Below are 14,308 nucleotides of genomic sequence, written 5' to 3' on the forward strand. Positions count from 1 at the left end.
AAGAAGAAGATAAATGAAATGCAAATAAAGAAAACATTGCAACTAAAATTACAATTCTTTACATAACTCTAGGCATCATCAATTCCTTAAACTCAAACTCTCCAATAATTTCCCTCATTTGTGCATCAATGCTATAAATAGCCTGGAAAACAGAAATTGCATTATACACTTCAATCATGGTAAGATCTTCTTCATCCGACTGCGAAGATGACGCAGCACCAATTCCCTTCTTCTTTGTTGGTGCTCCAATTTTCCCTCCTCCGACTCTAATCATAGTGATGGATGGATTTAGCTCTTTCCACAATGCCATCAGCTGTGTGTGCAACTTCGAAGTCTGCTTAATTCCAATCTCCAAAAACACAATCGACTTATTCGGCTCTTTTTCCCATTCGTGTTTTATAGCCTCAATCCAGCGGTTGTACTGAGCCACTTGGTCTTTTGCCCCGACCCAGCTGCGGTCATTCAACGACAGCTTGCACGCAGGCCGGCAGTCTCTTTGGCATCTGGGGCATCTGGGAATGTTGATGTGCTTAGGAAGTGGAGAGAATGATATTCATCATTTGTTAAATAAAAATTAAAAAAAAAGATAATAATAAATAATACTTATAATAATTAAGCAATATCACACCATTGGCAGCAAAGGCTGCTTCGATGGCTCTTCTGTGTTTTTCGCTTTATCGCTCGGCCGAATGGCATACAGCGGGCAGTTCGGTGTGGTGATTCTGGCGCTCCCGAGGTACTCTCTCTTCACAGACTCATCCACAATTGCATCCACAGGCACATCCCCCGCGCCCATCCTCAGTTCTCCCCCACTCTCTGCCTGTCTCTGTGTCTCGCTCAGAAGCGACTGCTTGTCGTCTCCATGGGACACCTGAATCAGCTTGCTCCTCTTCGCATCATCCTTCGGCGATGACTCAGCCGAGCCTGAAATCGACCCTCTTCGCGACTCGCTGGCCTTTAGCGATGAGAACGACGAGCTGCGTGACAGTGTCCCGCTGCCTCCTCTGCTTCTGTCGCTTGTTCGCGGGCGAGAGGAAGCTGGACGCACAAGACGTGCCAGCGAATCGATGCTGTATGGAGGAGCAGATGGTACATACCCAGTGTCTTCTTCAGAGGCGATGCCACAAGGTGATGTGGAAGACGGCTGCAGCGACTGCTCGCTGGCGAGGCTGCCTCTGTGCTCAGTCAGCACCACATCGAACTGGCTGCTCTGCGGCGAAGCGCTCGATCTCGTGGCAGCAGTGGCAGAAAGGTCGTTCTGTGAGACATTCAGTGGGAACATGTCGCGTGAGTGGATGTTGCGCGGGGAGATGGACGCGTATGTGGGCGACGTGGGCGGAGGGGCGTATTCAGACACAGTGCGGAACGGCGCATCGACTAGTTTTGAGGGAGGGATGATGGAGAGTCCGCCTAAAACAGACTGGCGCGCTGTCCAAGTGGAAGCAGTTGGCGTGAGAGAGGCAGAAGTTGCTGTGAGAGAAGACGAGGCAGACGAGGAGGATGCGACGGATGTTGAGAGAAAGGCGTTTTGAGACGGGGAAAGAGGATTCGGCTGGAGTGAAGTGATTGAGGTGTCAATGGCGCGCGACCGCATCAGCCCAGATCTGCCAGGAGACTGCGGAAGATTCGGCGGCTGGGCAGTGGAGACGCGGAGTGCCCTGTCAGCAACGAGTGTTCTCCGCCTCAGCGGTGCGTCAGCCACAAAAGAGCGCGAAGTGATGGGGAAGATGCCAGTCACGTCGCTGCTGCTCGTGGCCTGCGTCATCGGCCGCTCCCACCCGTCGCCTGAAGTTATGGCAGAGGTGCGTGTCCGCATAGTCGTCGGTGAAAGAGGTGAATAAAGCGACTGCGGCGGATTTGAGAGAGAGGGAGACAAAACGTTGCTTGCTCCAAATTCTCCTTCCTCATCGCTGGCGTAGTGCTCTCCTTCTTCGCCTGCATACTCCTCGTCTTCGTCGCCAAAGCCAAAGTCATACGGCGTGTCGTCGTCCATCACGGGCGATGGCAGCGACAGCGCAGACGGGCGGACGATGGGCTTTCCGATCGTCGCTGGATGAGGGGGCCGGGGCTCCATAACACCCGGGTACGAGAAGAGGCGGTGGTCGAGCTCGGCCAGATACATTGGAGAAAGAGGAGGCTCTGGCAGGACGGGAGGAAGCGCCACTGGAATGGACCATCCATTCTCGCGGCAGAAGGAACAGACCGCCATCGTCTGCTCGGCGGAGCGCGCTTCGACAAGCTGTGCGGGCGATGCTTGGTCCAAAAGCTGCCGGATGCGCTCGTCATGAGGCACAAGACGGTTGGCTTTGCCTGAAATTGAAGAAGCAGCAAATGAAAACAAGTTTAGGATTCATTATTTCCATTTAAGTTCAATTACAAAAATTAAAAACAAACATACCATTAGATTCTACAAAAAATCTGAAAAACGGATCGAGCTCATACTTAGAAGCACAACAAGGCGCATTACATTGCCAATGAATAAGATCACCATCAACAGTACAAAGTTCTCTTGAAGAGAATCCAGCTTTTTGCCACAAACAGTCAAGCGATGTTGTATATACAAGTGCAGGGACTGATGGTTTTTCATATTCTGTTTTGTCTCGGCTAATCTTCATTAAACGACGCTTTGCTGGAAAAAGCGTTTTTGCCATTATTTGAGCTGCGGCAGACAAAACAGGAGGTTTTGCCTTCTTTCCTTTTTCTTTTTCCAATGGCTTTCCTTGCAAAATTGTCCTCTTGTCTGATCCGGGCATTACAAAAAGATGTTCGAACCATTTTAAAATTATTCGATATCCATTGTGAGGCGCAGCTTCAATCAATGCATTATATCTTTGACCAACAGCTCCATAAAAATTCATAGGATTTGACTTAATTTGAGATGGCGCCGGAAGAGGAGGAACTGGTGGAATTGGTCGTGACGGATCCGCTCGAGCAAATTGATCATCAGTCTGAAGTGAACAAAAAGAATTAAATATTCAAAAATATCTAACGAAAAATGCATTGTAATGCAAACGATAACAAGTAGATAATCAGCTGTAAGCAAAGCAGCAGCAGCAAGGGCCTCTTTTGGTGGTGGTGGTTGGTCTTTTCTACTCATAAAACGCAAAATATAATTTTAAAATTTGCTGAGTGATGAAAAAGAAAATATGCATCATAAATTATTCACAGCAAATTATAATTATTGATATGAAACTTTAAATTACAAACAATTTTTTTAAAACTGGATTAAAGTTTATTTTAGCAAAGTAAAGCAAAACCAGTTTTATTTTTTCTTGTATTGTGGGTGACTAACCAAAATATGAAAATACAAACATTTATTTCAGAAATTAAACGATTTTGTGAATTTTGGCCAGAATGGAAACTTATACAATACGTTGAACATGATGAAAATGCTCTAGGAGCTACAGCTAATTTTTCTGTCGAGCAATCTTCTACTAGTGAGGACAAAGATATTGACGTTGAAGAAGAAGACGAAGAACAACCGGAACTTGAAGAATTTTCAGATGAAAGTTTGGTTTGATTTATAATATATGAACTTAATATTATTTAAGATGAAAAAAAATTTTTAGGCACCTGAACCATCGTCAAAAACACATTTAGTGTTAAATATTCATATCACTTACTTTGACGTTTATTCATCTCCAGTTATTTATTTTCGTGCTCATACGGAGAGCGGTGAATTTGTTGAATTGAATCAAATTCACAGACTGATTCTGTCAAATCCACATGTAACTTCAGATAAACCTTCTGTTCTTTATAACATTATCACACAAGGGATACATCCTTATCTTCGAACCCCATTTTATATGATTCATCCTTGCCAAACTACGAATATATTAAAATTAGGGCAAACACTTTCACAAGAACAAAAGGAAACAATGAAATTAGATTCCATTTATAATGAAGATTGCTCTTCATCAAAATTAGATTCAGATGATTTAATGACGAAGCCTTCTGGATTCCTTTTCTGGATAAGCCTTTTTCTTCCATTACTACGTGTGGATGTGCCTCTCAAAGTTATTCAATGCTTCAAACACACATAAAACTTTTTGAGTTGTGAAATGGTGTTGTTAGAAGTTGAAAACGAAGTTTTGAAATTCACAAAAATTGCCAGTATTTTTGTTAAAGATTTGAACATTATTTTTATATTGTTCGTTATTAATTGGAATATGTTTCGTTCTTTTACAAAAATTGATTTTTGCTTTTTCAAATTGATTTTAGCATTTCTGATTTAAATATTTGAAAGATTGAGCATTTTATATGAATAAATATTGTCATTCTTTTCTTTCCTTTTGAAGGTCTTTTCTTTGAAACGTTCTGATTTAAAATTGCATAAAAATCTTGTACAAAACCAATTTTATTCACCATTTTTGGATTGTCAATAACTCCTTAATAGAGTGGTTTTTTAAACCTGACTTTTTTTTTAATCCGGACAAAATTTTGAAAAATAAATATCTCAACAAATATTCAATATTAATTTTCATCAATTTGCACAGTTGTGTATTAACAGGCATGACATCTGTTCATATAGGGTCAACTTTTTAATGGGACTTTTTCCTTTATTGGCACTTTTTTTATTTTCGATAACAAAAAGCTGAGAAGTGTTAAATGGCTTTCAGCATTTGGATAACTGATTTTAACAAAGTTGATTCTATTTATTACCGGTTTGTTTTTTAATTTTTGTTTATTATTTAACGAGATATGACGTTTTTTTTGATAAATTTGAATTGGCTTTTCCCACTCAACCAAGCATTTCCAGAAAATGAAAAATACTGTTTTCAAAAGCACTAACTTTTATCTATATGTTTTTTAATTCTTTTTTTTGACAAACATTTTTTCCGTGTTATTTTTGCATTTCATTTTTTTAACAACATGCAAACATAAAACTGATTGTTTCTTTGTAAATATAATGAAATGATGAAAATAAAAATATGATATGAAAATAAAACATTCAAATAATGAAGTATTGTCAAAATACAACATTGTTTTTTTCTATTTGTATAGAAAAGCCAAATGGTACAAATAGAAAATGATCTTCGATCAAACTTTTGTTATTTTTATGAGTTCAAGACAAATAAAAAAAAACAATGTTGTATTTTGACAATACTTCATTATTTGAATGTTTTATTTTCATATCATATTTTTATTTTCATCATTTCATTATATTTACAAAGAAACAATCAGTTTTATGTTTGCATGTTGTTAAAAAAATGAAATGCAAAAATAACACGGAAAAAATGTTTGTCAAAAAAAAGAATTAAAAAACATATAGATAAAAGTTAGTGCTTTTGAAAACAGTATTTTTCATTTTCTGGAAATGCTTGGTTGAGTGGGAAAAGCCAATTCAAATTTATCAAAAAAAACGTCATATCTCGTTAAATAATAAACAAAAATTAAAAAACAAACCGGTAATAAATAGAATCAACTTTGTTAAAATCAGTTATCCAAATGCTGAAAGCCATTTAACACTTCTCAGCTTTTTGTTATCGAAAATAAAAAAAGTGCCAATAAAGGAAAAAGTCCCATTAAAAAGTTGACTTTAGACAGGGACAAAACCCGGGACATTTGGTACAGTTTTCTTTTCTTTGAAAAATGCTTCGATTAATAAATATTCACCTTTTAAATAGAATTATTTTTTTGCAAGAAAGAAGGAAACAAACAAGAGTAATTTGTTTTATATTCCTTTATGATATGATAGAAAAGAAGTTTGATATCAAAAGAGGAACGAAAAAAAACAGTTCAAAATAGAAAGAAATAATTGTTAACATTAAAAAGAAATAATTTGCACCTCATAAAAAGAATTATGAATCGAAAACAAAAACTGAACCCCATTTGCTTTCTGAAGTTTTCTTTCTTTTTCTTTTCTCGCTTGGAAACAGTATCTCTTCTTCCAAAGCGTTTAATTGCATTTCTGGATTTTTTGTTGTGTCAGACATTTTGAAAGAAACCTCTTCACGAAATGTAGTTTTCTTTTTTTGATCTTGAAAGTTGATACTTTCATCAGGAACAGAAATGTCAGATTTTTTGTTCGTAATATTGTGTGATTCCTTTTCACAAGATTTTAAGACCTCATGTTGAGTATCAGAGTGAATCATTGTGCTTTTTTTCTTAATCTCTAATTGAACTGAATAGCTTTCGTAAAAGTGTCTCCAGTGATTAGTTTCATACTGATGTTATTGGTTAACCCTGAGCAATTTGATTCATTCACGTTTTCGATTTTTTCTGAGATTTTAGGAAGACACTGATAGACCACAGATGGATCGAACGGATGAATTCCACAAGCTTCAAATGACTTTCTCACTATTCTCGGAGATAGAGAGTCGTATTCAGCTTCTAAAACAGCAGGAATCAATGCTTTTCTGCACGAAGAAATTGATGAATCAGTTGGCATCAAAAATTCACGTTTCAAGCTGTTTTTAAAAATGTGCAAAAACGAACCTATCCAAAGGTTGCGTTAAGTGAGTAGTGCGGGATGGAAGAATTGGAAGATGGATGTTGTGTTTCCTGCACCAAGAAATAACAGGTTGGCAAAATCGAGATGAATGACCGTCGAGAATAATTAATGCGAAAGAAGATGGCCCGTGTAGCAAACTCGTTTCTCATTTATTTTAGGCAAAAAATCTTCAATCATAATTTTTTCAAAATCATACTTGCTCATCCAGCCAGTCCCGTTTACAATGCAGTTTATTCGATGGTTCTTTAATTCCTTCAAATCTTCAGACAGCGTCTGAGATGGCCACAACATCACAGGATCCAGTGATGTTCCATCTGCAAAAATTGTGAAAAATAATGTCGCATTTTTCCTTCGCTGGACTTCTGGCAAGAGAGCGTGCTGAGTTTCTTTTGTTACTCCGATTTCATCTTCTGACTGTTTCATGGTGACTCCTGTCTCATCCATATTGATTATCAAATCTGAAGAAATATGAAAATCATCAATAACATTTTTTAGAAGACTAAACCAATTTCTCATTTTTTCGATGTTCGAAGCTTTAAGTCGATGTATGTCTATGTAAGTTGGTTTTATTAGTTTTAACAATCCGCTTTTTTTTATAAACCTGCCAGCCCATTTTGTATTAATATTGTGACACTCCAAAGATGGAACGCTTTTCTTATTTTTTTTCATCATGATATTTCCTGTCTATCAAATAATACCTAGTTTAAAAAACATTATCTAAATAAATCACACGAATTTTATTATATCCGAAACTGTTAATTTGTTGGATGAAGATTTTTGAGCTCTTGCACAGTCTTCAATTTCCTCAATTTCTTCTTTATTAAATAACCCTGGTCTGCCCGAGCAGTGAGGATCTCTCCCAGCCTTTATTGATGCTATATGCCTGTAGATGAATGAATGAGAAATGATTTTTGCTTTAACCAAATCTGAAGGTTTGATTTTGTCTTGTTTTAAAAGATAATCAACTTTTTCTGCTTTTGAAGTGAGCCTGCGAAACTCTGCCGATGCCTTGATAGGAGATAATTTATTGGAAGAGAAAGAGGATGACATGTATGAATTTTTAATTTGATCAATGGAAACTCGATCATGCAATTTGATAAAAGTTCTTTTTAAAGAAGCAAATTTTTTTTAAAAGTGAACAAAGGATTTAATCAAAAAAAATATATTGTGTGTCAATTTTTAATTTGCGACTGCTTTTAATAAACATTCAAAAAAGTTATTTAAGACTGAAGTGTCCCGGACTTTGTCCCTGTCTATATGGGTGATTATTTTTGAAATCATATTTGTTCTTTCAAAAATTTCGGTTCGAAAATTTTCTCTTTATTATCAACAAAAGAGCACAAAAAAATGAAAAGGTTTATTGAAAACATCAACATCTTTATTTGAGCATAGACATTTATTTTTAATACAGTTGTGAAAAATACACAAATTGCAGACAAAAACTCTTCCCAATGACATACAACCTTTGAAAAATAAACACTCCGAAAAAAGTTATGATTTCAAAAATAATTACCCATATGTGTGATTCTTTTTGTAATCATAACTTTTTTCGTTGTGATAATTATTGGGAAAATTTTTTGAAATTGAAAATGAATTCATCAATGAAGAATGAAAATCATTTCAATTCTATCAAAAATTAATATTTGATAAAAAAGAAAGACAGAGACGGTTTTTATAGGATTTGTCACTTTTCTGTGTTCATAAACTAAAATTTTTAAACAAAATAAATAAACAGAATTATATGTACAAAAAAAAATTTAATTTAAAAAATAATCATCCAAAAGTCATTCTTTTATTTTTACAACATTTCACGATATGTTTGTGTTGTTATTTTCCGCAGATTTTGAAAATCTCGTACCCAAACAAACTCAAAAAAAAACAATAAGCAAAATAATAATTTTGATTTCAAGAAATAAGAAATGGGGTTTTTGTTATTAATAAATGTGAAAGAAGAGAGTGAAAACTGCAAATGTCACACTACAATAAATTTAAAAAAAATATGTGTGATTATTTTTGAAATCATATTTTTTCATTCAAAAAATTTGGTGGAAAAATATTACTTGAATAGCAATAAAAAAAATTGAAAAGTGAAAAGGCTCATTGAATACATTTTTGTCTTTGATTCGGAAAAACCATTTGTTTTTAAAAACAATTATCACACTTTTTCTCTTTTTTAAATAAAATATTTTTTCAGAAAACAAACAATTATTGAAAAATCAACACCCCGAAAAAAGATATGATTTCAAAAATTATCACCCATATACAGTCAAAACTGGATATAATCACGTCGAATATAATCACATTCGTTAATTGTCACATTTTTCGATGCACCGACATTTTTGGCCTATTTTTCGTTAATTCTCCATCGCATATAATCACAGGGCTAAATATTATATAATCACATTTTTTATTAATATGGGTGATTTTTTCATTGAAAATAAAATTTCCTGATCAAAATTTCGAATATTCAGACTTATTTTAAGATACAGATTGTGCAAAAAAGACCGGCCAAGATCAATTTCTCAATAACCACAAAAGGAATAATTCTGATAAATTTTCTCAAAACATATCTCATCAATATAAACTCATTTAATATACGAGACTTTCAAAACAGTTTCATTTGCGCTCAGAAATAAATAATTATTAAAATTTCGGAGAAACTTGATTTTGAATTTCTCCGAAATTTCAAAAATTGATATTTCTGAGCACAAATGAAGCTGTTTTGAAAGTCTTGTTTATCAACTGAGTTTGTAATGATGAAATATATTTTGAGGAAAATTATCAGAATTATTCCTTTTGTGGTTATTGAGAATTTGATCTTGTCCGGTATTTTTTGCACAATCTGTATCTTAAAATAAGTCTGAATAATGTGTATTAATGATAAATAGTGTTGATTTTTTCGATAGATGTGTGCTAATGAAAAATAATTAAAATGGAAAAATAGGCTCTAATTTTATTGATTAATTTTTTTTTTCTGTGAAAAGCAATATTGTATATATTCACAATCGGATATAGTCACAAAAAGTTGTGCAAAAACCAACGTGATTATATCCAATTTGGACTGCAATCCTGTAATAAAAAATTGTTTTTTTCATTTACAGAAAATGTTCGTTTTTTTTTTTTTTTTTTTTTTTTTTTTTTTTTTTTTTTTTGTGACAGACGAGGATTCATGTGATTTGTCAGGTCACAGAGGTATATTTTAAAGTGTTATTATCAAATTAAAATTAAAAATTATTTTGTCACTTCATTTTTCAAAAAGACCTCTCACGTGGAATGAATCGCAGATGTTTGGCTTCTCGTTTTGAAGTTGTTTGTCAAGTATCAATTAAAAAAAAAAAAACAGCTGAGCGTTCAAATGAGATCAACAAATGAATGTTATCAGAATTGGCAATTGTTTGATAATTGTTTAATCGAAAATGTTGTCTTAATTTTTTAAAAGTTCCTTTTGTTTTATTTCAGGTGAAAACAAAAATTGTGAAATTTGATGAAAATTTCGTTCCAAAAAATCAAAAGTTTCCAGAATAGAAACAATAACATTTTCAAACTTTTATTTCCATTCAAGAAGCATTTAGTGAAATGGAATAAAAATTTGATGAAAAATTTCAATTTTTATTTTAACCTGATTATTAAACAAAATGAACTTTTTAAAAAAATTCAGCAAATATTTTGCTGCTATGCGTATTTACTCATTTTCATAAATTTCAGTTTTCATTGAAAAAATATTTGGTTTATTTTTCAAATAGAGAATGAATACGAAAGATTTTCACATATGGGACAATATTTTTTGCTTCAAGAATTTTGTTCCACTCAAAAATTTCTAAGAATAATCTAGAATTTTTAATATTTCTATATTATTTTTGCACGATAATGCAAGAATTACAATTATTCAATTACCGAAAACGTTTGGAACAAATCATTCAATTTTTCATAAATTCAAAAATTCTGTCCCATATTCGAATAGTCCAGCTTCTCACGAAAGCTCAAAGCGAAGGACTTAAAAACTCCGTACTTTCACCAAATAAGAAATTGCATTCTTTTCGAAATTCTTATTATTTAATGTTAGTGATTTCACTTTTCTCCAAAATGAAAAAAAAAAAAATCATTGATGGGTTAAACTTAAAATTTAAAAAAATATTTTACAAAAAAAAATTGAAAAAAAAAAGAGGATCCTATTAATTTTTAATTTAGTAATTTGGACAAATAAAGATATCAATTAAGAGTGAAAAAATTAAAGAGTTTCTTTTCATCAAACATTCACAAAGTAATCAGAAATATTAATTGGCAAATGAATAAAATATTCTTTGCTCAAATAATTAAATGTTTCATGAAGGCTAATAATTATATCTTCATATCCTTCTTTTTCCATTTTTTCAAATATCTCTTTTTTTATTAACTTTCTTTTTGGTTCGTATGTTTTAAAATCCTCCATTCTTTTTAATTTTCTTGAAATCATCAAATAGAAATTCAAGCAATCACATAAAATTTCACCATTTGATGTGGATTGAAGAATTTCCTCAAAAATCAAATCAACTGCCCCACCTTTCAACAAGTCATTAATTTTAATAACTTCAATTTCCGCTGCTTTTCTTAATAAATGAATGCATTGCTTACTAATTTCTCTGTGATCATCCCTTGATGCTCGAAATGCCTTAACAATGATGCTAATAAGTTCAGCATAACCCTCATTCCACAAGTGACAAAATTCAAAGTAAAGCGCCAACGTTTGAAACCATCTCATCAAAGCAATCACTTCTTCCCTTTCTATTTCTCTCTTCCAATCGACACAACACAATAGCTCATCCAATTCTCTTGCTGCCTCTCTCACAAAACACAATTCATTCACAATCATACCTTCCAAATTATTATCGTTGAATAATCTATTTATCAAAAATTGCCAAGCAGATTGATAGGCAAGTCGTTTCAGATTGTGATACTCTTGATGATATTGGATGATCTCTTTGATTTCATTCAGATACAATTCTTGTTCCATAAACTTATGAAAATATTGTGAAAAAATTGAAAAAGAAACGTAAAATTTCACACTTCCCAATATCCAGCGCTACTCATTACCATCAATGCAGTTTCCACTTCATTCTGAGCTTCTTCGCTTTCCTCTTTCTTCAAGGCAACTTTTATGAGGCAAGGGATACAAATCGGCATTAATTCTGCTGAAATTGTGTTGATAAGAAAAAGATAGCATTCGCAGAGTTCAACTAAAAGCTTTTCATTTTTCCCTTCTCTTCTCTTTTCTTCATCAATAATCGTCTTCTTTAAACTTTTGCTCAACGAAGTTTCTCCAAAGTGCAGACTCCATACACATTTCATTTCTTTCCAATATCCAATAAACTTTAGCAAAATACATGTATTTTCAATGGACATTCTCCGTTTTTTTAACATTTTATGCGTTTTATTGAAAAGTACTTCTGTAAAAACAGATTTGAATTCTTCTTTGTCCATCTCTTCCATTAATCTATTCGTCTCTTCTATTTTCTGTTTCTGCTCTTCCTTTTCACAATGCTCCAATTCATTAAATAATTCTTCCAAAATTTAGGAAATATATCTTATAAAGTTCTTTCAAACAATAGAAAAAATTCACAAACTTGAAAACTTATCTCTGAGTGATAGCTCCTGAGTATCATCATTGGATTTGTCTTCATTGCACATTTCCATCCTGTCTATTATTAGCAACGATCAATTTACCGCAAAATTTCAAATAAAAAACAAAATAACAAAAACAAAATTGTTGATTATTGATGTAATAAAATTATAATTGTCAAACTCAATTCTTTTGCTTAATAAAAATCTGTGGTAAAAAAGAAATCGCAAAGAAGCAACAATATTGGTCGTATTTAGCCAAATACGAAAGAGTTTAATTTCTTCCTGATCGAACCAAAAATAATTCATTTCATTGAAATGAATGGAATTTCGAATGAAAAATAGAATGAATTGGAAAATTTCTACATATTTGACATTGAACATCAAAGCCATTTGAAGAAGAAATTTTTTTTATTTCAACGTTCTGAGCTACATGAAGAGTTGGCATTTAAGTTATTTAAAAAACTTTACAAAGGAGAGACAAAAAAGAGACAGTGCGCACATTAATCTGTGAATTCCAACATCTCTGTCAATTAAAAGCCAAATATTAGAAAATCATTTTGAAACTTATTTTTAGAGTTATCTGGAAACTTTACTTCATCGAAAAAAAATTTTCCGTTATATTGTTGTGTTTGCTGGTTTCTTTGGACATTTCAAATTTAATGTGTTGAGTAAAGTTATAAGCTATCGGGATAATTTTGTTATTAGTTCCTTTCTTGAGTGGGTTGTCCATGCTGAAGGTGGATTGATGAAGAGGATTAAGGTTTCATCAATTCACATTTTTTTTTTGATATTCGGGCATGTGATAGTTGGATGCCTTAGGAACTGTATCAAGACAACAATGGACAACATTATTAATTGAACATTGAAAGAGATTTAATTCCAAAAGGCTTTGCGGTTGAGCGAAGATGAAAAAATACGAGAAGGCGAAGGAGATTGAGAGGACAAGCAGAACAAAGTGCATGGGGAATTTTAAGTTCGTTTTAATCTATTTTAAACTTCGTGGAGATGCCAATTGATGAGTCTTTTTCTGTGAAGACGCTTGCTACGTTTTCTGGAAAATCATCATTTTGGGTTGTTTTGATAATTGTTGTTGATTCTCCAATTTCAGTGGGATTTCGAGAAAGACGGAAACAATTTTAGTGATGCCGGAGTGAATATATCAAAATAAAATAGACTACAATTGAAATGGTTGATCAAAATAAGGTGCATCATTCAATTTGTTGCTGTATTTGTAACGTTTTTTATTTGAAAAATTAACTAAAGAAAAAGAAAAAAAGAAATCAATAAAAATAAAAATAAATCGAACTTTCTCGGAAATTATAATTTCATTTTTTCATTTTCATTTTTTCTTTCTTTTCTTTCTTTCTGTTTTGGTGTTGCAACTCAGTTCTTTTGACTTCAGTTTATAAAAATTAACGTCTGGGAAGAAATGATAAAAAACACGCTGCTTCAATCAGAGAGGCTACAAGATGAGCTTGAAAAAAAGGATATTTCCTCATAAAGAATACAAGCTTTTATTTGTGATTTCTTTTCTCTCTTTCTCTCTTTTTCTATCTTTCTTTCTTTCTTTCTTTCTTTCTTTCTCTGTCTGTCTGTCTTTTTTATCTGGATAATCAATATAATTTTCATATGGATAATGATTTTTTAAGAAAACAGACTATTGCACATATTTTGTTTTCTTTAAGGAAAAAATAAAAAAAAAAAAAAAAAAAAAAAAAAAAAAAAAAAAAAAAAAAAAAAAAAACACAGCAATCAAGTCAAAAGTGACATTCACCTCATCTTATTTTGATCAATGCATTTATTCACATTTTTTAATGTTCGAGAAAACCAGTTATTTTTTTTTTATGAACCCATTTTTCAATTCTGTCCATCAAATCATTCAAGCTTTAAGCAAAGATTGTTATTCAAAGAAAATAAAAATGATGAATATTTAGAGAACTTTATTTATTTCGAAAAACGAAATTCACAATAAAAATCAAAATAAAAATATTATTCAATTTCTAAAACAACATCCCAATTTTTGAAATTATTCGAATTCAGTTCATATTTTTTTAAAAGAAATATTAAACAAATGAATATAGAGCTTTTTTTGTCTATATTTATTTCACACAACCAGTTCCTGAACTTCCACATCCTTAAATGGCCTATATGAAGCAGGACTAATCGACAAAAGCCAGCCGCTGACAATGCAACTGTATTAAAGAGTAACAAAGGCAATTGGATGCTGAGAGGCTGTGGGCGTGAAGACGAAAACAG

The 14,308-nt window shown here is 32.8% G+C and overlaps 3 protein-coding genes across 3 annotated transcripts; 1 reads left to right on the forward strand and 2 right to left on the reverse strand.

The window, feature by feature from the left end:
• Positions 1–58: 58 nt before the first annotated feature.
• MONOS_2375 (uncharacterized protein) lies at positions 59–3,270 on the reverse strand (the record flags this gene model as incomplete). Its single annotated transcript, XM_067872292.1, has 5 exons — positions 3,208–3,270; positions 3,014–3,125; positions 2,399–2,948; positions 629–2,310; positions 59–529 (listed from the first exon to the last, which is right to left on the reverse strand). Exons 2-5 carry the CDS (start codon positions 3,095–3,097, stop codon positions 59–61), a joined length of 2,787 nt encoding a protein of 928 aa, XP_067729340.1. The 5' UTR covers positions 3,098–3,125; positions 3,208–3,270.
• A 23-nt stretch (positions 3,271–3,293) lies between these two features.
• On the forward strand, positions 3,294–4,269 carry MONOS_17452 (putative Autophagocytosis associated protein, active-site domain). Its single transcript, XM_067870374.1, has 2 exons — positions 3,294–3,514; positions 3,570–4,269. The coding sequence occupies exons 1-2, from the start codon at positions 3,299–3,301 to the stop codon at positions 4,041–4,043; spliced, it is 690 nt and encodes a 229-aa protein (XP_067729341.1). The 5' UTR covers positions 3,294–3,298; the 3' UTR covers positions 4,044–4,269.
• Positions 4,270–10,495: 6,226 nt separating this feature from the next.
• On the reverse strand, positions 10,496–12,124 carry MONOS_9471 (uncharacterized protein; the record flags this gene model as incomplete). Its single annotated transcript, XM_067879974.1, has 4 exons — positions 10,496–11,447; positions 11,498–11,800; positions 11,888–11,991; positions 12,055–12,124. The coding sequence occupies 4 exons, from the start codon at positions 12,122–12,124 to the stop codon at positions 10,701–10,703; spliced, it is 1,224 nt and encodes a 407-aa protein (XP_067729342.1). The 3' UTR covers positions 10,496–10,700.
• Between the last annotated feature and the right edge of the window lie 2,184 nt (positions 12,125–14,308).

Source organism: Monocercomonoides exilis, assembly GCF_001643675.1.
Source record: "Monocercomonoides exilis strain PA203 chromosome Unknown scaffold17-1647472, whole genome shotgun sequence".
NCBI classification, from domain to species: Eukaryota; Preaxostyla; order Oxymonadida; family Polymastigidae; genus Monocercomonoides; species Monocercomonoides exilis.